The sequence below is a fragment of the Vipera ursinii genome (genome assembly GCF_947247035.1).
Source record: "Vipera ursinii genome assembly, chromosome: 2".
NCBI classification, from domain to species: domain Eukaryota; kingdom Metazoa; phylum Chordata; class Lepidosauria; order Squamata; family Viperidae; genus Vipera; species Vipera ursinii.
Genome location: NC_139513.1, coordinates 4,688,987 through 4,713,487, shown reverse-complemented (window position 1 = coordinate 4,713,487; position 24,501 = coordinate 4,688,987). Strand labels below are relative to the sequence as shown.

The following is a 24,501-nucleotide window of genomic DNA, read 5'->3' as shown; positions in this document are numbered from 1 at the left end:
AATTTTTCCGCCCGCTTTGCTGAGACTCTCCGGATGTGAAAGATTTTCAAAGATTTATATTCTTTTCCAGGGCTTTTTTTCTCACATAACGCTCAGAACGGAGTTCCGGCACCTTTTTTGGATGGAACCTTGTAGGGTAGGCAAGGTGGGTTGTATGACATGTGTGAGTTACGGCACCTTTTTCTTTTACAAAAAAGCACTGTTCTTTTCTGTTCTATAGTTTATATTCTTGAGCTATCAGGTTATCCCCTCCTCTTCCCCACAGACAGGGCCTTGTTTCCACTTTGTACATGCTCAGAGGAAAGGTGACTGCAGAAGAAAGCGGATGATTCAAGCCCTGAAAAGACCATTGAATGTTTCTCATACTATGTTCATTATAGGAAATGTGAAATCAACTGAATTTGCCCAATCCTAACAAGAAACCAGGATTTCTTCTTTTACTAGTCCAAGGATCCCCCAGAAGAAGCGCCAAGGGAGAGAGCAGCCATCTTAGTTTATTGTGGGGGAAACCAAAGACTTTGAAGCTTCCTAAAGATTCGTGGCTTCCCCAGAGAAGAAAATTCCTCTGACATTTTCCCCTAGAAAGACAGATCTTTCCCTTGAAGATGCCACGAGATCCTTTGAGCGTTTTTCTCCAGAGCGAAGATCATTTGGGATGTCATGAGCTAAACAGAGAATCATAGGCCTAGGAAGGGCCTCAGAGGTCTTCTAGTCCAACCCTCAGATCCAGGCAGGAAATTTAACACCATCCCAGTCTAACGGTTCTCCAGTCTATTCTTGAAACCTTCCCTCACAATTCCAGGATGAAAATTATTCCACTGGTTAATTGTTCTCACTGTTAGAAAGTTTTTCCTTCTAGATTGGGTCCCTCGTTAACAAGCCTCCAGCCCTTATTTCCTCTCCTGCCCTCTGGGGCTTTGGAGAAGAGGTCAATCCCATTTTCTCTCTGACAGCCCCTCAAGTAAAGATAGACTGTTATTATGGCACACACAGAGACACAGACACACACACACCAAATTCTTCTGAGCGATAGGCTGGGCATACCTCGCTCTCTCAATTGTTCCTCATACCTTTTAACCTTCCTTTATCGCCTTTGTTGCTCCTCTCTGACTCTTTCTGGGCTCCCAGCATCTTTTTTGAGTCGTGGGGACCAGAAGTGGACCCGGCATTCCAAGGGTGGGCCTCGCTAGTGCAGGAGAAACCGACATGATCATTTGATGCAGCCCAAGACTTCCCTGGCTTCTTTGGCAGCTCCACTTGATCCCCTTCCCCCACTTCCAGGGGCTCTGCGGGGTCTCCCCTCCCCCTCACCTGCGCCCCTCCCCCCAGGCCCAGCTAACCCTCCTGCTTTTCCCAGCCCCCCATTTCTGCCCCTCCCCCCAAGAGGCGGAATGCCTGGAAGGGGATTTCCTGATGGAACTTTCGCTTTCCTTTCCCCGCCTGTCCAGCCGGTTGCGCCTGGACGTCTGCCTAGCAACAGTGACGACACGCGCATACATTTTTCCTACTGGTTACGATTGACCAATCACATTTTTTTGCTCTGGGTAGTTGCGTTGTTGATTTCCCGGAGAGCGGCTTTCTCTCGCTGCGACTCCTGGAGAGCGGATCGCAGATTGAGGATCGCGGCCAGGATGGCGCTGCGCTCTCTGTCGCTCCTTCTGTGGCTGTCGGTCGCTCTGCGGAACAGCTGCCTCGGTGAGTCCCTTTGGCGGCGTCGGAGGCTCCGGCTCCTTTATCCTCCTGGTGGGGATCCATCCAGGGAATCTCTCTCTGTCTCTCGCCTCTCCCCAACGATTATTCCCAGGAAGAGAATCCCGATTCGGTCCTCTCTCTAGTCCGCTCCCCCTCTGGCCCCTCTCAGAAGGGACCCCAAAGCATGGATGGGACTTTCCTGCCTCCCCCCTCTTCCCCCCCAGGAGAGCCCCTCTGGGAACAGGACAAGGGTGGCTCCTCCAGATGTCAATCAAGTCTACCTGGGCGCCCCCAAGCGCAACCCTTTCCCTCCCTGAAAATGAAAGTTGTGGGAAAGCGGCCTTTGCAAGGACCGGGTCAGTTCACAAACTTCCTGGCTTCCTTCGCCCAACCCCTCCGCCTGGGTCGCTTCCTTCCTGCCTTTGGCGGGGCTCGGTGGCTCTTTGTGGCTTCTGGTGCTGGGAGGACCCGGCTCGTTTCTGGACTCGCTTCCGTGTATTGGCAGAGAAGGAGGCTGGAGCCCTCGGGTTAAGGCTGTCCTGGGAATGCAGCAGGAGGAGAGTCTGGAGAGATGCTCTCCTTGAATTGTCTTCCCGAGGATCCCCCCTAGATTGATTGTCACTGTTATGTCGTGAGTTCAGAAGAGCAGGAAAGACGCCAGGCAGTTGAGTACAGAAGAATCATTGCTTTATTGTAAGGCTGGAACTGTACTGGGAACTTGGGGTATCGAGCCACAATGTATACAGTCCTACAAGCTGGTAACAACCAATCAGATCGAACCCATATTACCGCCAAAGTTAACTGCTGACAGGACTGGAGACATCCTGTCTCGGTTGCTGGAGAACCGTTAGTACATAAGCTCGGTACATAACAGTCACTTTCCCCTGGATCCCCACCCCCCACCCCACCCTAAACCCCCAAATCCCCAGAGCTTCTTTCTAGGATAGGCGGGAATTTTTCCACCCCAAATCCTCCTCCTTCCATTTCAGGAGCCCCCAGCACGGGAGAGTTTGCAGAATCAAAAAGATTTAAAGTTTACTCTTATTCCTTAGTAACCGGATGGGAGGTCTTGGGGTGTCCCTCGTTGTTCCTCAGAGAAACTCTCAAGGCAGCAGCTTTTCCAAAGGCATTTCCAAAACTCTCGGGATCTGAAGAATTATATAGTCTGGGCTGGAGGCGGAAGGAGAGAAGCCCCCCTGGATGGACGGAGAGCCTGAACTGAAGGGCTTGCTTGGACACAGACAGGCCCAAACTGACCAGCCCTTCCTGACCTGAGGAGGATTCGTGATTGTGAGGATGCCCAACCTCCGTTACATTCAAACGTTTCTCTTGTCAGGCAGATTCAGACTCCCTCACTGCTCAGCCCCAGGAGGGGAAGAAGCGGGTTCTGGATCAGGGAGGGTCCGATCCCCCCTCCTTCTGTCGGAGAAAAGCTCTGATCCCTTTGAAATCTCCCCAGAGCAGGAAGTAGATCTGGGGATCCCTCTCCCCAAAAGCTCTGAGAAGCCGCTGGGATTGTGGGGAGGAGGAGGCAGAAGGAGGCCGAGGCCTTTGCCTTGGGAGACTGGGAAGGACTGGGAGACCATACTGGAGGGACTACAGGCAGTCCTTGAGTTACAACAATTCATTTAGGGCCGTTCAAAGTTATAACATCATTGAAAAAAGTGACTTATCACCATTTTTCACACTTACCACCATTTTAGCATCCTCATGGTCACGTGACCAGGATTTGTATGCTTGGCAACTGGTTCGTATTTATGACGGTTGCAGTGATCCCATTTTGTGACCTTCTGACAAGCAAAGTCAATGGAGAAGCCAGATTCACTTAACAACGGGGTTATTAATTTAACAACTGCAATGATTCACTTAACAACTGTGGCAAGAAAATTCATAAAATGGAGCAAAGCTCACTTAAGAAATGTCTCACTTAGCAGCAAAAAATGTGGGCTCAGTTATGGTCGTAAGTCGAGGACTGCCTGCATTTATTTCTCTGGGGGGCTTTGGAGGTCCTGCCCATTTCCATGCAGACCCAGTTTCTGCCCAAATAAGATCCATGAAAGATCCTGAAAATGATCTTTAAACTCTTTGGTGCCCCGGAAGAATTTCTGACCTGAAGAGATTTCGGGATGGAGACCAAGAAGGGGCCTTGGGGGATTTTCATCAGCTTAATCGATTTTCCAGGAGCATTTTATTCATTTTTTAATTTATTTTTATTCTTTTAATCTACTTAAAAGCTGTTGCTTTTCTGTTCATTGGGCAGCCTCAGAGTCTCTTCCGTGTTTGTGTTTTGACAATGAAAACTAAACGGTGACCTAATGTGATTTTCTTTTGTCATTGTTAGTCACGTTTAGCATAGTTTTATGTCTTGTGAATTTATTCTCTCCTCCAAGGAAGGGCTGAAGAAACTTTGATGCTGCTGGTTTGGGAGTTTGCATGATAGAAACTGAAATAATGTTGTATGTTTATCTTGAATTCCCCAGAGGGGCTTTAAAGGTGACAGGAGCCTCCACACAGAGGCTGATTTTGGGGGAGAGGATTCCAGCAGAGCCCCCCCAAACATGACAGTTGGCAGCAGGAACTCCCAAGCGGCCTCAGTGGGGGCAAGGGGTGGGGCCAGGGTGGAGAGGCCCCAGGGCTTTCTTCCGGGTGAAGGGAATTCTGGGAGTTGAAGTCCAAGTGGCTGAGTCTGAGAAACTCTAATTTAGGCCTTTACGTTGAGAGTCGCTGATCATGCGAAGAGTTGGGTAGCCACGATCAAACCCCTCCCAAGCTTTGTGGAAGGCCTTGATGGAAGGGGGGAGTGTGCCCTCCAACCCCTCAAGCGCCCCCAGAAGCTGTATCTTTCCCTCTCAGTCGCTCCCGCCTTCCACCTCCTGCCTCTTCTCCCGTCCATCCTTCCTTTTTCCCTGTTATATATTGAGCTTTTAGGAAGGCCTTATCATGTGTACGCTGGAAAGCTAACGGTTCTCCAGCAACACAGATGGGCCTTTCCAGTCCAGGCTGCAGTCAACTTGGCGGGAATGATGGGTTCAATCTGATTGGTTGTTCAGACTATGGGAGAGTATATAAAGACTGCATGGCTACCCCTAACCCTCAGTACAGTTAAAGTTATGAATGAAGGAACTATTCTTCTGTACTCATCTGCCTGGCGTCTTTCCTGCTCGTCCGAACCCGAAACATAACACTTCCCCCAATTTCTCCTCTGTCCCAGCTCTCCTCCTCCTCCTTCTTTCCCCCCAGAGCCTCAGACTGGAGCCTGCATAGGATGAGGGTCCTTGACTGGAGCCCCCTAACTCTGCCCCTCTGGGTCCCTTCCAGGCGCCTTCTCACACTCCCTGAAGTATTTCTACTACTCCATGTCGGAGCCCAGTCAGGGGCTGCCCCATTTTGTCTCTGTGGGGTACGTGGACGGTCAGATCTTTGTTCAGTATGACAGGCACAGCCGGAGGGAGCAGCCTCGAGTCTCCTGGATGGAGAAGGTGGGCAAGGAGGACCCCCAGTACTGGGACAGAGAGACCCAGATATCACGTGGCAGTGAAGAGGCGTTCACAGAAGATCTGGAGACTCTGAGGCTTCGCTACAATCAGAGCGAAGGTGAGTGATGGGTCAGGTGGCTCCTCCTGCCCCATAACCCCCTTCCCAGGAAACGGGGTGGGGGGGGGAAGAGGGTCCCTTCAAAGGGAAAGGCTGCTTCCCCACATTTTTTTAAAAAACTTTTTTAATATGTTTATTCTATTTAAAAAAATGAGTATAAGCTTGTCGTTTCCTCCATAGCTGATGTGTTCTGCCAATTGCAGTTAATAAAAACATTCTTTTAAAGTTATCCCTCCATCTCTCTGGATATTGATAGGATCTGGAGATGGATATAAACTGAGGTTCAAAGAGACCGAAATCCCCCCTCCCCCCATGAAAGTTGGGGGGTCCTGGCCTTGGTGGGCCCCCTGCTGTGGGGGAGGGAGGGGATCCCAGGTCTCTTCCCCCCCCCCCAAAGAAGCAGGTGGATCCTAAGGAGATCCTGGGAGAAGCAGCTCCCTGTTCTTCTGCTGTTTCCACCCCATAGAAATGAGGGATCTACTGCAGATCCATCTCAGCTGACTATTGGTGAATGCAGACCAAGATTTATGGTCACAAGGATCCTTGCAAGCAGTTTTGCAAATCAGCCAGATCCTCTTTGAGGCCACTCTCAGTCCCTCTTTGCAGCCACATTTTCATGCAAATGTTCCCTCTCTGGGATCCCTTCCTTTCCCCCCCAGAGTCTCCCCAAGAGAGGAAAGGCAGAAAGAAAGATGGAGGAGGCTCCATCCCTCCGTTTCTTCTGGGACTCCTTCTTTTCTCGGTCTCCCTCGGGATCCTCCGCTGGCTTTTCCATCTTCCCTTTTCCGGGGGAGGTTCGGGGGCTCCATCCTGGGGGGGGGGAATGGAGGGAGGGAGGTCGAGGGAGGGGAGAAGGGCAGGGAGTGATGGGGGCTTCCTTTCCCTTGATTGCTAGGGAGGAAATGGGGGTGTCAGTGCCTGTGTCAAAGTCCCTGCAGGGAAGGGGGTCTCTGTCTCTCTTGAGGACTCCCCAAACCATCATCTTGTCCCTATTTCAGGCCTTCACACATGGCAGTTGATGTATGGCTGTGAGCTCCAGGCTGACGGGAGCAATAAAGGATTTTGGCAGTATGGCTACGATGGGAGGACCTTCCTCACCTTCGACAAGGAGACCCTCACCTGGGTGGCTCCCATGCCCCAGGGCCAGATCACCCAGAGGAAATGGGACACTGTTCCAGGATTGAATCAGGGACAGAAATCCTACCTGGAGGAAGAATGCATTGAGTGGCTGGAGAAGTACCTGTCCTACGGGAAGGAGACGCTGCTGAGGACAGGTGAGCCTCTGGATCCAGGTTGGACTTTCCTCCTTTATGGCCGGATTTCTTGGCCACATTCATCCCCTTTGGGTTCCTGGTCTGCCCAGGAGGGAATCCTCCCCCTCCCAGCCCCTCCCCAGGACGTGGGAAGCCTTGTTTGGTTCCCTTTGCCAGGCTGCCCTTCAATGGAGAAGGAAACGCAGCCTCTGCCTGGCGGGTGTCTGGGTGGATCAGGCAGGAGAAGCACCTGGGGGTGTCCTCTTCACGGCCCACAGTGAGGCAATAGGAACACTTGGGGTTCTTCAGTGTTCTCTCTCTCTCTCTCTCTCTCTCTCTCTCTCTCTCTCTCTCTCTCTCTCTCTCTCTCTCTCCCTCTCTCCCTCTCTCTCCCTCTCTCTCCCTCTCTCTCCCTCTCTCTCCCTCTCTCCCTCTCCCTCTGGAGGTTTTTCAGGCTGAGTCCCTGGGAAGGACTCAAAATCAGGAGTTCTTGTGGTTGAGCATTTTCTAGATCTGGAGCATTTCCTAAAACTCTGGGAGATGCTGCAGGTGTGGAGTGGGAAGTAGTGGGAGACTTTCCTGCCCCTCCAAGTTTCCCACCCACCTTCCAGGCTCTGGAGGGGCTCAGAGTTAATTCCAGGGGTGCCGTTTCTGCAGAGCCCCCAGAGGTGACCGTGAGCATCAGGACAAAGGAGGTGGAGGATGGGATGGAGACGCACGTCTGCCGCCTGGACGGCTTCTACCCCAGGGAGATCGATGCCTCCTGGAGGAGGGACGGGGAGGAATGGCTGCAGGACACCTTCCGTGGCTCCGTGGCCCCCAACGCAGATGGAACTTTCCACTACTGGCTCAGCATCCAGATCGATCCCAAGGAGAGGGGCCGCTATCGGTGCCACGTGGAGCACGACGGCCTGCAAGAGCCTCTGGACGTGGCCCTGGAGGGTGAGAGGCTGCAGGCAGGGAAGGACTGGGCTCTTTGGCAGGCTGGAGGGTTGCGGGAGAGGAATCTCGCCCCCAGATGTGTCCAGATGTGACCATACCTGACCTTTAAGCCATTGGGTTTTGCAGTGTTTGAGGTTGGTGAAGCTGCAGGGACCAGACCATAGAAGTGGCTTCAGGGGATGTAAAGGAAGCTCCAGAATCCCATCGCAAGCGCTGGCAGATCCTGAGGAAATCCTCTTAGATCCTCTCTTAGCCTCTTTCACTTGCCTCCAGCAGAAAAGCAGCAGTTATAATGAGCACCCAAAAAAGATTTTATTTTCTTTAGAATTCCTGAAGTACAAAACTCAGGAGGAGAGTCCCTTTTTTAAGGGTAAATTTAATTAAAATTGATGAACTGCAGCTGACTTCAGGAAATGCACAGAGTATCTGGACTGATGCATCAGGAGTCAGAAAAGGGACTATCGATCCGAGTTTTTACCCTCAGAGACTTTTTCTGCTTTAAAGACCGAAATGTCTTTGTGTGTTGCTGCTCTAAGAAAGAGGTTGCACATTATTTTATGATACGATATGGAAATTCCTGAGGCTCAGCATAAAACCCGAGAAAAAAAGCCCTCTAAGAACTCTGCATATGTTCATAATTGTCCCCAACTTTTTTTACACTGGACTTCCAAAATTGCAGAATTCAAGTTTAAATCTTTTATCGATGCTTGTCACCACAATACAAAAAAAATGTTCAAATTTAATTTTTATGCTGATACCATGGGCAAAATAAAATATTCATTTGTTTTTGTTCTTTTTAGCAAGCACCAGTTCACAAATGGCATGATAGCTCTTCAGTAGGAGTCCTGAGTTTTGTGCAAGAGAAAATTAAATTTAAAGTTCCCCTCCTCAGACCTGACTCCCAAAGCAATGCCACTTTATAATGCTTTGGTAAGACCCTACTTTGAATACTGCATCCAGTTTTGGTTGCCACGATATAAAAAAAGATGTTGAGACTCTAGAAAGAGTGCAGAGAAGAGCAACAAAGATGATCAGGGGACTGGAGGCTAAAACATATGAAGAATAATTGCAAAAACTAGGTATATCTAGTCTAATGAAAAGAAGGACTAGGGGTGACATACAACAAATGATGATGATAACTTTATTGTCACTTTGAATGTACACCAATCGGCATACATCAAAATGAAATTTCATTACATACAGCTCTCAAAGGGTCCTTGTTCGGGGCCCGCTCAAATTTCACATTGTCCATTTTAGTCTCTAGGGAGTGAACGATGGCAAACAGGACAGATGGAAATGGGGCTCCATGTGGATTAGCCCTCAAGTTAGCTTGTATTCTGACAACCTTGCCTTCTTTCCTTTTTCTGATCCTGACTCTTCCACCCTTTCCTTAAAGAGGCCTTGCTTCTTTTCGCCCCTGGAGCACACTGCCGCCGCCACCAACTCCTCCAAAAGCCTCTCTCTCTTCCTCTGGGCCTGCCGACAGCCTCATCCAGTTCCTTCGCTCCATAAGCTCCAGGTCCTCTCCTCCTCTGCCTCCTCTGGAAACAGCCCTGATTTGCAGTAGAATCCATCACTGGGCCAGCAGTCAGATCTTGCTGCTGGTAGAACAAATTCAAACAGCGCCAACGACTTTTAACGGTCTCACCAACAGTTCCAAAACAACTAGAAACTCGCCAGGCCAGCAAAGATTGTCGGTCGTATGTCGTATGTTACCTTAGTTCCACCATGTTCCACCATGATAGCAGTCTTCCCAATATCTCAGGGGTTGCCCCAAAGAGAGAGAGTCAAGCTATTCTCCAAAGCACCTGAAGGCAGGACAAGAAGCAACGGATGGAAACTAACCAAGGAGAGAAGCAAGCTGGAATTAAGGAGAAAATTCCTAACACTGAGAACAATTAACCAGTGGAGCAATTTGCCTTCAGAAGTTGTGGGTGCTCCATCAATGGAGGCATCTAAGAAGAGACTGGACAGCCACTTGTCTGGAATGCTTGAGGAGGGGGTTGGGCTAGAAGACCTCCAAGGTCCCTTCAAACTCTATTATTTTGTTTCTACCATTTGTGGGACCGTCCAGAATTTGAATATCACCATATTCCATTTTTCATGATGAAGTTCTGGAGGCACAAAATATTCGTTTTTTGCTATTTCTGGACTGACCAAGGAAATAAAAGGGTATATTTTAGGTGATATGAACTCTTTAAATAATAAAACGCAAACACTCAAACTGAAGAAAAAACATAACGTACAGAGCTGCCCAAATTATGACAAACTGGGGCAGCCTCTAAACAGAACAAAAACTCTTGTTTAACAAATGTTATCGTATTGTTCACCAGTATTGTGTTGATGAAGTTTTTGTTTTGTAAGCCGCTGACGGTCACAAGATGGCAAAGGGCTGCTTTTGAGCGGAAAAGCTAAATACGAATCCAGCTGCCTTCATGCTGGGCTGGGGAGAGACGAAGGCAGCATCAGGAGGACACGTCCTCTAAGGATGGTGAGCAAGGAGCCTTCGTGCTGCCCTTAGAGGGACACAAAGAGGAACCCACAGAAGTTTTTAATTTTGGGAATTTCCAGCTTTCGCTATTTTAGGTCTCTCCCCCAATTGGGATGAGTGAGGCTCTCCTTCAATTATTTGATTCTTCTCCCGATTCTCTTCCAGAATCCAACGTGGGGATCATCGTCAGCTGTGTTGTGGCTGGTATTGTCCTGCTGGGTGTGATTGTTGGGATCTGGTATTTCAGTAAGTATCTTCTTTTCTGGGTGATGGAAGGAAGATGGGGAGGTTCTTGGGAAGCATCTGAGATCTCGGCCTCTTGCTGGGACTCCAGTCTTGATTCAGCTGAGTCTGAGGTTGGGACAGTCCCGTCTTCTTTTGAGTTGGGAAGAGGCATCCCAGTTCCATCCCTTTCAAAGGTTTTGGTTGAAGAGCAGCAGAGAAGGATTCGCATGAAAATCTTCCTCCCCTCCCAGCTGCTGCTTCTTCCCCCAATTCCCCTCCATCCCTCTCAGAAGCAGCAGGTCTCTCTTGGGGCAAATTAGGAGATACTTTTGTATCTTGAAGATCTTTCTGTCTTGATTAGTGAGACAAAGTGACTGCAAAATATCTCCTGGTGGTATTCCTCCCTCAGAGGGAGAGATTGGATGGTCTCTGGTGGACTCTTGAGCTTTCACTGATTTTTGTCTTTGCAGAGGGACGTCATCACTACAAAGAAGCACCAAGTGAGTGACTTGTCCTCTTAACATATAATCTCCAACTTAGAGCAGTTACCAGACACACCATCAGTTGAGGAGTGTGTGTGTGTGTGTATGTGTGTGCACGCACACGTGCATGCTCTCTTCCTCCTAAAAACCAGGCTGGGGAAGATGGGTCCCCTTTTCATCCCAGCCAGGCTGTTCTTGGAAGTGGGGTCCTCAAGGAGAAACATCTGGGACCTCAAGAAGAGGAGAAGACCCAGCTGGTGGAAGGTCCCTCTGAGTGAGAAGCTGCCCTGTTTCCCAAGTGGGCGTGAAGGAAAGGTTTGGTCAAATGAGAGTCAGAAGCTCCAGAAAATTAGGGATCAAAGGAGGGCATTTTCAGAGAAAAGCAGCTTTGGGGGAATGCCAACTGGATCTCCTCTTGGTCTCCCATCACAAGGCTCTCTGAGTACAAACTGGTTAGCAAAAGAGACTTTGGAGCCAGGTGGATCTTTTTAGGTCAGCTCTGCCCTGGGGCTCAGGAATTGCTGAACTATTGCTCTGTGTTGATGCGCATATAAATTTTAGGAATTCTTTCCTATGCCTTTGAGCCCAAGCAGTCGGGTTCAAACTCTCCAGGTATGTGTGTGCCTGTGATTGTGTGTGTGCGAGAGAGGGAGGGAGCTGGAGTCAGGGAGAGCTGAGTTTCTCCCTCTGTAAGCCAAGAAAGTGACAGATTCACCCTTTTTTTTTCTTTCCTTCTTTTCCAGCAAGTGAGAGCGGATCCAGCAGTTCCAGCCTGGGTAAGTCGGGGAGCGCTGCTGCTGCCCTGAGCCCTTCGGTCGTTTTGCAAGGCTTTGGGCGCCTGGGGAGAGTAAAAGAGGGAGAGGCCCCCGGTTTTTAAAAGCCCCCTCCTCTTCCCCCCATTAATTCACCCTCCCTGTGTTCCCTCTGCGTCTGGTTCTGGTGAAATAATTAAAATAGAGTCAGTTTGGTTTAGTGGTGATGGCACCAAGTGAGACTAACTGGGAGACGGGGAGTTCTAGTCCTACCTGTAAGGTTTTTCAGCTCAGATTCCAAAGAAATCTCAATGAGACTCTTGAACTGGAGGCCTCTGAACAGGGCCTTATTTTCTTTGATGAAAGAATATATGCTGGGCACTCCACTCTCCTTTGGACAGCAGAGAAGATGGCGAGCAGAGAGTAATCAGTACAGTTTTTGCTTTTTAATAAACCAACAAACATGACAAGGTTTCTGAGCCTCTAAAAAGTTCCTTTGAACCTCCTCAACTGTCCTGGCCTTGCATTTCTGCATCTCTAAGCTTGAACACACAATAGCATAATAGCTGGCAATTAGCCCATTGATTTTGTTATTTTGCAGGCAGGTAGAGAGCTGTTATACTTTAAAGCCCAGGAGAGAATCGAGAAGGGAAAGATTTAAGATCAGAGGAGAGACCAGGGAAGTGTTGCAATTCCTTAGCTAGGGTTTCCCTTGAAACAACACAGTTTAAAGTAACAGAAACATTTTCTTTGGTCAGCACAATTTAGAACACAGTGGAGCACATACAGGAAGCAAGCAAAAATAAATGGACAATAGCTGTTATACATGAGAGATTGATTATATATAAAAGATTATATTTTGAAAGATTATACTTGGCTTGATCTCTACACACCTTAGGCATGAAAGCCGGCTTGGGCGGGTCACAAAATCCACTTTCCTTGCATTGCTTTGTTCCTGAGGCGGAGAAGGGAAACTCTCCCTGTTGGATTCAGGCAGGGGAGGCAGCCCAGAGTCTGCCTGGTGGAGCCTGGCCCCCTTTGGAGGAGAGAGCCCTCAATTCTTTGAGAGGAAACAGGGAAACCACCTACGATGCAGTGATCTCCAGTGGTTAGAGACCCTTCTGGCATAGCTGAGACCTGGCTAACTCTGGAAGTGGGAGGGAGGGTTCCTCCTCTCAGAGATTGTCCAGAGGGGTTTATGGTTTGACCCTGTTGGAAGAAAAGTCTTCATCGTGGTTCAGTCCAAGCTCCAGTCCAAGACTCCAGATATCATCTTCTTGTTGGAGCAATGGCAATGTGATCTGGTGGGGGAATCTGGTTTTTATTGTTTTAAATGTTCTACATGGCATTTTATTGAATTTTACTGGAAGCTGCCTAGATTCACTTGGAGAGAGAGATGGGTGACACAGAAGATTAATAATAAAGGAATCAAAAGCTTGGTCTCCTCTGAGAGTTTTGTGAGGCTGCAGAGGTTGAATGGTGAAGAGAGAGATTTGTCATCCTCAGAGAATCCAGACAAGGCAGAGACTCACTCTGTGTCTTTCTCTCCAATGCAGGGAGCAACCAGACCGCTTAGCAGCTCCCTGGCCGGTAAGTGGACATGTGGGGGCTGTATGGGGGGAGAGGAAGGGAGGAAGTGAGGAAGGGAGATGAAGGCCTTCAGGTCCCAGGACCAATTGATGGTGCAGATACTTTGGGAAATCCCTCTTCTCTCTCCTCTTCATCTCAAGCATTGGAAGGGAAGGAATTTGGGGGGAGAGGCATTGGGGCTCTGGGGAGGGGTCTGCCTGCCCCCCCAACTCTTATCCTCTGGCACCTCTCTGGCTGACTGTCTCGATATAACTAACCCTTGGATGCTTTTTCCCCTCTTCTTTGCAGCGCGATGGAGACTCCCAGCCTAAGGAGAGAGGAAAGAATTGGGAATCAACCTTCTTCTGAATTAAACAGGAGGGTCCCTTCTGAGCCTTCTGTAATTCTGGAACCAGGATATATTTGGGGTCTTTCATCATGGCTTTTATCACAGTATCAACAACCTTTTTTAAATTATGAATGCGCGGCGATCCGCTCTAGACTAGACTAGTCCAACCCGCTGATCAAGCAGGAGACCCTCTACCATTTGGGACAAATCCAACCTCTTCCTAAAAAACCTCCAGTCCCAATGGAGCCCCCACAACCTCTGAAGCCTTTCCGCTGATTAATTTTATCCATGGTTAAGGCGTTTCCTTCTGGGCAATGAGCTGGGGAGTGGGGGAGAGACCCAACCCAGAATAAGCGCTCCTCTTCCCTTTCGTGCTTCCCCCCACCCGTTAACTCACCGCAGCAGCCCCCCTGTACCAAAGCCCCCAGCGCTGCCCCCAAGAGTAAGAGGGGCGTCCAGCACAGCCACATCGCCCTCCAGCCATCCACGGCTTTGCAGTTTCGCCAGACTTCGCCACTTCCAAAATGCGGATCCTGAAGGAAAAAGAGAAAACCGCGCTTTCGCTTTCCATCTCTTCCGGGCATGGCCCGAGGGGAGGGGGCTCCAAGACTGACCCTGCCCAGCACACGAAGCGATGATCCCCTTCAGATTATCTCCAGCCACGTTTTGTGCGCAAACCACCCGGTTGTGCCTGTTGTGTGAAGACCGCCTTCGCAATGCCCGCTTCTTTCATAGCTCTTGCGAGGCTCCTCCGCCTAAGGGAAAAAAAAAGGTTCTGGATTTCTGCCCAAGAAGAGCCTTTTGTTGAAAAGGTTCAATACAAATCACATAAAATTTTTTAGAAGGCAAACAGGATATCAGAGGTCATTAAAATGTATTGAAAACGGAGAGGCTAATGTGATAAAGCCTTTGTATAAATCAAGGGTGCCACCACATCTGGAATATTGTGTGCTGGTCTGGTTACAAGGACCCTCCAACTTTCTGGGGGGGGGGAGGGGAGATTTCGGTCTCTTTGAACCTCGGTTTATATCCCTCTCCACATCCTAGCAATAGACAGAGAGATGGACGGATAACTTTTAAAAAAACGATTTTATTAACTGCAATTGGCAGAAAACATCAGCTATGGGGGCAACGACAAGGCTTATATTGATTTTTTAAAAAGAATAAATATATTACAATGTTTTTTTAAATGTGGGGAAGCAGCCTTTCCCTTTGAAGGGACCCCCGTTTCTCCCACCCACCCCCGGTTCCTGGGGAGGGGATTATGGGGCAGGAGGAGCGACCCGACCCATCACTCACCTTCGCTCTGATTGTAGTGAAGCCTCAGAGTCTCCAGGCTTCTTCTGGATGCTGCCGCTCAACATCACCGGCTCGACCACCTTGCTGCTGCGGGTCCTCCCGGTCTTCGTCTGTCGCCGGGCTTCCAGTTGCTTCAGGTGCCCACGCCTGCGCAGATGGGCTTTCTGACTGGGCCTACTACTTCCCAGCTGGCTCCGTTACCTGCCGCTTCCCAGCTGATCACCACACATGCGCAGACGGCGCGTCTGGTTGGGCCTGCTGAACCCATTGGATTCCTCGTCCTCAGCTGCCTGTACCCTGGGCTCTGGCGTGTTGGCAGCTGCAAATACACAGACGGATTTACCGGCTGCGCCTGTCGGCTGTTGGTTGATGCCTGGCCTCCCTGCTACTGGATGGCAGCTTCCTGGGACCCAGGCTGACGTGGCTGGATGCCTAGGCCTTCCTGACCGGTCTGACGCTGGGCAGTTGTATCACAGTGAGGCTAGGGCAGCTCGGGGTTTGTTGGGGGTGGCAGGGAATAGCCCAGGGTGTGGGGTTGGGTGTTTGGAGTTTGGGGTGGGGGTTACCTGGGGTACTTACGTGATCAGGAGCAACACGCCGGGGAGGGGAACGAGGGACCACTGCACACAAGTGGAGATGCAGAAAAGGAACTGTAGGGGAGGGAAAATGCCTTTGTAGATGCATGGGCAGATGTTGGCTTGTGAGGAGGGGGGTGGGGTTGTGTGCCTGCTGGCTATTTATATGTGTTGGGAGCATTGTGCTGCCAATGCTGACTTGATTTCCCTTGGAGGAAAGCAACTTTGGTTTGTCACCCGTTCCTGCTGACTGCTGTGTGCTTCTTCATACGGACGTGGTCATGACTGTAAGTCAGCGTTCATTATCTTCCTCTCAATTGTTCACCTTTGCCTGTCCTTTTTCTTGTTGGGCTTAGGCATGGCAGAGGAAATGCAGTGGGTTGGTCCGGTGGTTGGTGAGGAGGAGCCGGTTGGTGCTGCAGCAACCCTTGAGGCGGTGGGGCTGGAAGAGGCCCAACCAGCGGTGAGACCCAAGGTCTGGGACCCTCCGGTGACTACTGTGGATGAACCCCAGGAGGCAGGAGACCAGGCCCAGGGAGGGGAGTGGTGGTTTAGCCCTGCCCCTGGGCCGCATGGACCTTAGCCAGGGACAGACAACCCGGCCAAGAGGTCCACTGATGGAGGGAGCAGCGTCTGACGGAAGAAGACAGGGAGGATTGGAGTTACTCCACAGCGCTGAGTAGCCAGACAATGGACATACTCAGGGACAGATTTGGGGAGGTTGGTTGTCAGGAGCCATGGCAGACCACAGAGCTTGAACACGACGCAGGACGATGGTCACAGGCTGGAACCCAGTCTGTACGCTCAGGACCATCCCGTTTTCGGCTGGCTAGCCCCCGGCTCCAGCGTCTGCCTTGTCAGAGCACATCCCAGGGGAAGGGGCCTGCGGTGCAACCTCCAGCAGCAATGGCACAGAGTGGCTTGGGTGCCTGGACGGCGACAGACAGAGGCTCCACCCGGCAGACATCATGACCAGCCAGTGCTTTGGGTTGGCAGGCAACCGGTCCACGGAGATATGGGACCAACATGGGAGGCCCGAACCCACAGACGGGGTCCTTGGGGGATGGGTGTGGTTTGGGGCCCACCACCACTGCCGGTGACATGATGGCCACCCCAATCATCTGGCAATGTTCCTAGGCCATGCCATAGGCCATTTGGACAGCTATGCCCTGGTTTACCCGTCTCAGTGGGCGATGGTGGCGGCGGTTACAGCGAGTCTGCAGGGTGAGGCCATGGCCTGGTCTGCTGACTTGTACAGTGACCATGCCAGAGAGCTGGGAGATGTTGGCCTCCTCTTGGAAGCACTGCGTGCACGGTTCAAGGACGTCTCCCGGGTCCAGCGAGCCGAGGCTGAGGTGTTGGGTCTTTGACAGCGCGGCAGACCTGCAGTGGAGTACGTCCGTGAGTTCCGCCAGGTGGCCGGCAAACTACGCTCATGGCCAGAGCATCTGCTGGTGCATCATTTCAGGGCGGGGCTCAATGGGGCTCTTCGCAGGGTGTATGTTGTCTGCGGCATTCCGAACAGGCTGCAGGACTGGTTCCGGGTGGCTGTTGAGCTGGACGTTGGGCTACAGGAATTCCAGGGGAGAATGGAGAACACATCCGGAAACCATAGAGCCATTGAGAAGCCAAGGGAAGAGGAACAGAAACCCCCAGTGGCGACATCGAAGACCCCCTGACCGTCCTGACCCACGATTTGGTGTTTCCAGTGTGACCAACCAGGCCACTGGGTGGCGGAGTGTCTGGTCCCGGCACCCCAAGTGGTCCCAACCAACCCCCCTACATGCGGTGCTACACCCAGGAGGTCCGCGGAGCGTTTGCGAGCCACACACCAGTTACAGGGCCAAGCGCCTGGGATGATGGAGATGCCGACAATCGTCAGACCTGTGCTCTACGACAGTGCTGAGGAGCAGGAGGAGGACCCTATGGTAAGCGTGCCAGTATGTCCCTTTGTGATCCCGGTGATGTTGGTAAGCCCACAAATGGGATGGAAGAGGGAGTACCGGGCATTAATTGACTCCAGAAGTACCCGTTGTCTGATCAGCCAGGCAGTGGTGTCTGAGGTGGGCGTCAGGATGGAGCAGTTGACCACCCCACTCAGGTTCCAGCAGGTTGATGGGTCCCTTCTGGGGGGAGCACCCGTAACTCATGTGACGGAACCCATCCGACTGGAGATGGGTGAGCATTGGGAGACCTTGCATTTCATCATGGTACCCTCCATGACCGAGGCTGTGATCTTGGGTTTTAGTTGGTTGGACAAATGTGGTCCGACGATCTGGTGGGAGGAGGGTTTCCATCACCTCTGCCTTGGGACGGGGCCTCAACCCTGGGTCACGCCCATATGGGGCCGGAGGGGTTGGCTGGGGAGGAGAAAGCCTGTGTAGCAGAGCCTGGACAGGAGGGCCAGGTGCCACGGGTATACTCCGACCTGGTCGACATCTTCAATGAGTGAGAGTGTGACGTCCTACCACCCCACCGGCCAACGGACTGTGCTATCGAGCTAGAACCAGGGGTTAAACTGCCTAAGTCCCGTATGTACACCATGATGCCACGGGAGATGCAGGAACTGAGGTGGTACATTGACAAGAACCTGGCAAGAGGGTTGCACGGTGTACCTCGTTGTATCATCTCGGACCGAGGGGTTCAGTTTACGGCCCGGTTCTGGAGAGAGTTCATCCACTTCATAGGATCCTCCAAGGGTCTCAGTTCTGCATACCATCCTTGCACCAACGGAGCAGCAGAGCGGGCAAATGCCATGGTGGAGCATTATTTATGGTGCTACGTGTCTTACCAACAATCGAATTGGGTGGACCTGTTGGCGTTTGCCGAAGTAGCACATAATAATGCGGTCCATAGCAGCACAGGGTTCTCGCCTTACAAGGTGGTGTCAGGTTAAGACTTCGTCTCTATCCCTGAGTATGGCCCGGGGAAGGCTCTTCCTGTTCAACCTAGGGAATAGATGGAACAACTAGGGGAGGTGTGGGGTGCGGTGAGGAAGGCATTGGAGAGGGCTGCAATGAGGACCTAAGAGCAAGCTGATAAGAAACGGAGACCCTTTGACCCCACTAAAGTGGGGGACTTCGTATACCTGTCCACCAAGTATCTTTGACTTCGAGTACCTTGTAAAAAACTCAGTCCCAAATACCTAGGGCCTTTCTGGGTGGTACAAGTGATCAACCCCGTAACGGTGCGGCTCCGGTTGCCGAAGTTCCTGGGTAAGATCCACCCGGTATTCCACAGCAGCCTGCTAAAGCCCGCCAGAGCGACACCTAGTGGGTTGGGGGAAGGGCCCCCCGGACCTGTTCATGGTGACAACTTTGAGGTGCAGGAAATCCTTGACTCAAGGGTGAGGATGGGGAGAGTACAGTACTTGATCTTATGGAAGGGTTACCCTGTGACAGAAGCCTCCTGGGTAGCTGAGGCAGATGTTCATGCACCCTGCCTGGTATGGGTATTCCACCGCAAGTATCCAGAAAAGCCGGGTGGGAGATGGGCGGAGCCCTCTGGTCAGGTGGCCGGACTGTCAGATGCATCCTCTTGTCTTCCAGGTGGAGCCCTTGTGGGGGGGGGGTGTCTGTCGAGCCCCGTGGGCCTGACACTTAAAGGGGGAGCGCTACGAGTAGCAGCCCAGTGGCTGCTTTTCAACATCACCAGCTCAACCACCTAGCTGCTGCGGGTCGTCCCGGTCTTCTTTGTCTGTTGCCAGGCTTCCAGTTGCTTTGGGAGGCCACGCCTGCGCAGATGGGCTTTCCGACCGGGCCTGCCGCTTCCCAGCTGGCTCCGTTGTTCCCTGCCGCTTCCCAGCTGATCGCCGCACATGCGCAGATAGCGCATCTGGTTGGGCCTGCTGAACCCATTGGATTCCTCGTCCTCAGCTGCCTGTACGCTGGGCTCCGGCATGTTGGCAGCTGCGAATGTACAGATGGACTTACCGGCTGCTCCTGTCGGCTGCCGGTCAATACCTGGGCTCCCGGCTACTGGATGGCGGCTTCCCGGAACCCTGGCTGACGTGGCTGGATGCCTAGGCCTTCCTGACCGGTCTGACGCTGGGCAGTTGTATCACAGTGAGGCTAGGGCAGCTCGGGGTGTGTTGGAGGTGGCAGGGAATAGCCCGGGGTGTGGGGTTGGGTGTTTGGAGTTTGGGGTGGGGGTTACCTGGGGTACTTACGTGATCAGGAGCAACATGCCAGAGAGGGGAATGAGGGACCACTGCACACAAGTGGAGATGCGGAAAAGGAACTGTAGGGGAGGGAAAATGCCTTTGTAGATGCATGGGCGGATGTTGGCTTGTGAGGAGGGGGTGGGGTTGTCTGCCTGCTGGCTATTTATGTGTTGGGAGCATTGTGCTGCCAACACTGACTTGATTTCCCTTGGAGGCTGAATAAAGCAACTTTGGTTTGTCACCCGTTCCTGCTGACTGCTGTGTGCTTCTTCATGTGGACGTGGTCGTGACAGACGCCTCCTCATTGCCACGTAGTCCCTGGGTCTCTCTGTCCCAGTATTGGGGGTCCACCTTCTCCATCCAGGAGGCTCCATCCTCCGGCTGTTGCTGTCGTAGTGAACAAAGACCTCACCGTCCATGTACCCCACAGTGACAAAATGAGGCAGCGCCTGACTGGGCTCCGAGATGGAGGTGAGGAAGTGCCTGGAAGGGACTCAGAGGGGCAGAGTTAGGGGGCTCCAGTGAAGGACCCTCATCCTATGGATGCTCCAATCTGAGGCTCTGGGGGGAAAGAAGGAAGAAGAAAGAAGAAGAGCTGGGGGGGAGGAGAAAGGGGGAGAGGATTCTGCAAAACGGAACCATTGCAACCATCATAAATATGAACCAGTGGCCAAGCACACAAATCCTGGTCATGTGACCATGAGGACGCTAAAATGGTCGTAAGTGTGAAAAATGGTCATAATTCACTTCTTTTTCAATGGTGTAAGTTTGAATGGTCACTAAATGAACTGCTGTAAGTCAAGGACTATCTTCTAGTCCCACTGCCCAGTCCCTCCAGTATTTTCTCCCAGTCCTTCCCAGTCTCCCAAGGCAAAGGCCTCGGCATCCTCCTTCCTGCTCCTCCCCACAATCCCAGCAGAGAGGGACCCCCAGATCCATTTTGGAAATGCCTTTTGAAAAGCTGCTGCATTGAGAGCTTCTCGAGAACAACTAGGGACACCCCAAGACCTCCTATCTGGTTAGTAAGGAATAAGAGTAAACTTTAAATATTTTCGATTCTGCAAACTCTCCCGTGCTGGGGGCTCCTGAAATGGAAGAAGGAGGATTTCGGGTGGAAGAATCCCTGCCTGTCGTAGAAAACAGCTCTGGGGATTTGGGGGTTTAGGATGGGGTGGGGGATGGGGATCCAGGGGAAAGTGACAATCAATCAGGGGGATCTTTGGGAAGATAATTCAAGGAGCGCTTCTCTCCAGACTCTTCTTCTGCTCTATTCCCAGGACAGCCTTAACCCAGGTAGACTTGACTGACCTCTGGAAGGGCCTCCCTTGTCCTGATTCCAGAGGGGCTCTCCTGGGTGGGGGGCGAGGGTGAAGAGGCAGGAAAGTCCCATCCACGCTTTGGGGTCCCTTCTGAGAGGGGCCAGAGGGAGTGGACTAGAGAGAGGACCAAATCAGAATTCTCTTCCTGGGAATACCCATTTGGGGGGGAGGCGAGAGACAGAGAGAGATTCCCTGGATGGATCCCCACCAGGAGATAAAGGGGCGGGAGCCTCCGACGCCCCCAAAGGGACTCACCGAGGCAACTTTCCCGCAAAGCGACCCCCACCAACACCAGGAAGGAGACAAAGCGCAGCGCCATCCTGGCCGCGATCCTCAATCTACGATCCGATCCGCTCTTCAGAAGTCACAGGCAGAGAAAGATGCAACAATAGATCAAACAACTCAACAACCCAGAGTAAAAGCGGGTGATTGGCCAATCTTAACCAGTAGAAAGAAAATGTGTGTCCGTGTTGTCATTGTTGCTAGGCAGAAGTCCAGGCGCAACCGGCTGGACAGGTGTGGAAAGGAAAGCCAAAGTTCCATCAGGGAATCCACTTCCAGGCATTCCACCTTGTGGGGGGAGGGGCAGAAATGGGGGGCTGGGAAAAGGGGGAGGGTTATGGGGGCCTGGGGGGAGGGGCTCAGGCGAGAGGGAGGGGAGACCCTGCAGAGCCCCTGGCAGTGGGGGGAGGGGATCAGGTGGAGCTGCCCACACAATAAACTAAGATGGCTGGTGTCTCCCTTGGCCCTTCTTCTGGGGAATCCTTGGACTAAAAGAATGAATCCTGGTTTCTTATTAGGATTGAGGAAATTCAGTTGATTTCCCATTTCCTCTAACTGTGGTGGCGAACCTATGGCACGCATGCCACAGCTGGCACGCAGAGTCCTCTCTGTGGGCATACGTGCGTCAGTCCTGGGCCTTCAGCTGGGTTTTATAAAACCTTTTCGCTTTAGGCCTCCACCATGTGCAAAAAAAAAAGGTTTCAATTAGTCAATCAATTTCAACTTCTCGCAGGAAAAAAAAGATCTTGCAAAGTTGGAGATTGATTGAACTTTTTAGTCTCACCCACAGTCTGCCTTTACCACCGCAGCCATGCCACCCCCAGTGTGCCACCCCCACCCAATTGGCCACATCCAGCCAATGGGCCACGCCCAACTGACACCCAACGATACATAAGTGGGTTTGGGGTTGCAATTTAGGCACTCTGTCTCTAAAAGGTTCACCATCACTGTCCTATAATGAACAAAGTATGAGAAACGTTCAAGGGTCTTTTCAAGGCTTGAATCATCTGCTTGCTTCTGCAGTCACCATTCCTCTGAGCACGTACAAAGTGGAAATAAGGCCCCATCTTTGGGGAAGAGGAGGGGATAGCTTGAATGCTCGGGGATACAAAATATAGAACATAAAAGAATATAAATCGTTGAAAATCTTTCAGATCCAGAGTCTCTCATCAAGGCGGGCGGGAAAAATTTCCGTAAACAAGGATGAGCTGGAGATTGGCGCCCCCTGCTGGTTCGCAGCTTTGCAGTGTCTCCTCTCAATTAGCAAATCCTGTTTAAAGTGCCAAACCAGCCAGAAGTTAATCGAACTATTTTGAACTAAGCCAGCAACAGTCAGAACTGATTAAATCACCTCCCAAACTGTCTAAACTCCCCTTTACTTTTTCGGCTTCCTTGCGACAAACTACAGACCTGCAGCTGGAAACTCTTGACAATGATTAGTTTTCCCCATCTTGTACTAAGTACAACAAATGTACCAAAAATGATAAATGTAACGGACGATGTGTAAACACTAATCTTGCGAAAGAAGTGACATAGACTGATTGTGAATAACAAAAAAAAACTTTCTGTATGAAGTCATTTTTGACTCGGGAAGCTTGATCTGATTAACAAAGAATTAGCATTGCTTTGATAGCCAGGAAGGATATTGTCTCCAGCCCCATATTTATCTGCTGCCACCTTTCTTCCAGTTTCCAAAGATCACTACAGGGGTGTAGCTGATTTTAAGATTACATTTTTCTTTTTTCTGAATTTTCACTTTGGAGGCAATGTAAATAGAGAAGAATGGGTACAGGACAGGACTCAACATGCCGGATGGCTTTCTCCTTCCTCGAAGCCCACAAGCTACAGAAGGTGCACAACAGTTTCAGGAACCTCTGAAAACAGGCTGCAAACGCACTTGCAACTTTGGGACACTCCTGGAGGCACTGAGAGACTGGCAGCTTGCCAACTTCAGATGGGGGAGGAAAAACCATCTGCCACATTGAGTTGGATCCCATTGGCAGTCAGCCAACCGCCATTTTAACTAAACTGTAGCAGCCTTCCGCCATTTTAGGGAGTGCAGGCAGCCCCTTTTGTAATTCTACACTGCCTGTTAAGAGATTCTTTATTCAGGAACTGCTGTTGCCTCCAGGATCAGACACCCCAACTTTGGCCTGGAGCTGGTAAGAAAATTGAGCCCTGAATTTGAGAGAGATGCTTTTCCCTTTGCAAAGGGGCGTTTTTGCCCACCCGAAAATAGGAAACACCCAGTAATTCAGGCAAAGTAAAGAGCCTCCATTAAGGGTTGTGTGTGTGAAGGAGCAATCTACCCAGAAAGTTGACACCACCTGTGCTCTCTTCAAGGCCTCTCCCTGGGGACAGCACAGCAAAGTTGCCTGGAATAGCTGTGCTATGACACAAGTGAGGGTGTGGGGAAAGAAGGTGCGTATTTTTATGTGGAAGTAAAGCAGTTAGACAGGGATGTTTTTCTCTAACAACCCTCACAAGGAGGAATACAGGTGGGAGTAGCTGTGGAAAAGTGTGAGGACTCTGTGTGTGTGTGTGTGTGTGTGTATAAGTGTTGTCAAGAGAATTGTGTTGTTCTTAGCTCTTTACAGAATAACTCAGTTGGAAGGGTCTTCTAGACCAGGGGTCTCCAACCCCCGGTCCCTGGACTGGCTCTGGATCATGTCATGCCAGAAACCGGGCTGCACAAACAAGCGAAACCCCATCCGAGGCATGTCGGCAGCACACAAAACAACACCTTCTCCGGTCTGTGGAAAAATCTCTCCCCACAGAACTGGTTCCCGGGTCCCAAAAGGTTGGGCAGGGGGCTGCTGTTCTTCAATGAGTAGAAGACGCTCATTTTGACATCTCACAAAATGCTTTAAAGCAGACGCGTCAATCTTTTCGCTGGCCTGGGCAGCACTGAGTGAAAAGGAATTGTCTCGGGTCCCGTATAAAATATATCATAGAGTTCATTTAAATAACCAACTTCTCTTCAAATTTATTTTTATTCTAACATCAAAAAAGTTGTTGGGGCCACATTACTAGCTGTCCAGGGCTGGATGTAGTCTATGAGCCGTGAGTTGGGCACACCTGAAGTCCACTTTTTAGGCTCTTAAAGATGGCAGCTCTTGAAGGCATCCGGGAAGCCCAAAAGGAATTGGGGGGGAAAGTCCCAACGCTTTCCACTCCTCCTCGTCCAGAAACCCTCCTCTATAATATGGGGGAAGTCTTTCCCATCAATCCGGGGTCTCCCCACTCTTGGGCCAGGGCCTCCTACTGGGCCCCTGAAGAGCCCAGAGAGGACCTCTCAGAGGCAGGAGAAGCTGCCTTCCTGCAAGGGGACCCGGAGGGCTCCGGCCAGTCACTGAGCTCCCGTCTCCCGAAGGGCCCCTGGATGAGGCCCAGAGACCAGCCACTCGGCCCTCAGCCTGAGGCAAAAGTGGCTCTGAGGAAAAAGCCGTCTCTGTTGCTGCCCCCACCAAGCCCAGACTAAACGGCCATTTTGGGGAAGATCAGCTGGAGATGCT

General features: G+C 51.2%; 2 protein-coding genes across 4 annotated transcripts in view; both read left to right on the top strand.

Moving 5' to 3' along the window:
- LOC310635918 (zinc-alpha-2-glycoprotein-like) overlaps window positions 1-24,501 on the top strand; it is a 203,616-nt gene that overhangs the window by 38,163 nt on the left and 140,952 nt on the right. The gene's annotated exons all lie outside the window — the stretch shown is intronic.
- On the top strand, window positions 1,594-14,234 carry LOC310635924 (major histocompatibility complex class I-related gene protein-like). 3 transcript variants are annotated; one of them, XM_083355313.1, is made up of 9 exons: window positions 1,594-1,695; window positions 5,121-5,286; window positions 6,285-6,560; window positions 7,197-7,481; window positions 10,138-10,218; window positions 10,668-10,697; window positions 11,423-11,455; window positions 12,988-13,021; window positions 13,310-14,234. In XM_083355313.1, exons 2-8 carry the CDS (start codon window positions 5,163-5,165, stop codon window positions 13,005-13,007), a joined length of 849 nt encoding a protein of 282 aa, XP_083211439.1. In that variant the 5' UTR covers window positions 1,594-1,695; window positions 5,121-5,162; the 3' UTR covers window positions 13,008-13,021; window positions 13,310-14,234. The 3 variants fall into 3 exon arrangements, with proteins under 3 accessions (XP_083211439.1, XP_083211437.1, XP_083211438.1); XM_083355311.1 differs by having other exon boundaries at window positions 1,598-1,695; window positions 5,011-5,286; XM_083355312.1 differs by lacking the exons at window positions 10,138-10,218; window positions 10,668-10,697; window positions 11,423-11,455; window positions 12,988-13,021; window positions 13,310-14,234 and adding an exon at window positions 8,282-8,366 and having other exon boundaries at window positions 1,598-1,695; window positions 5,011-5,286.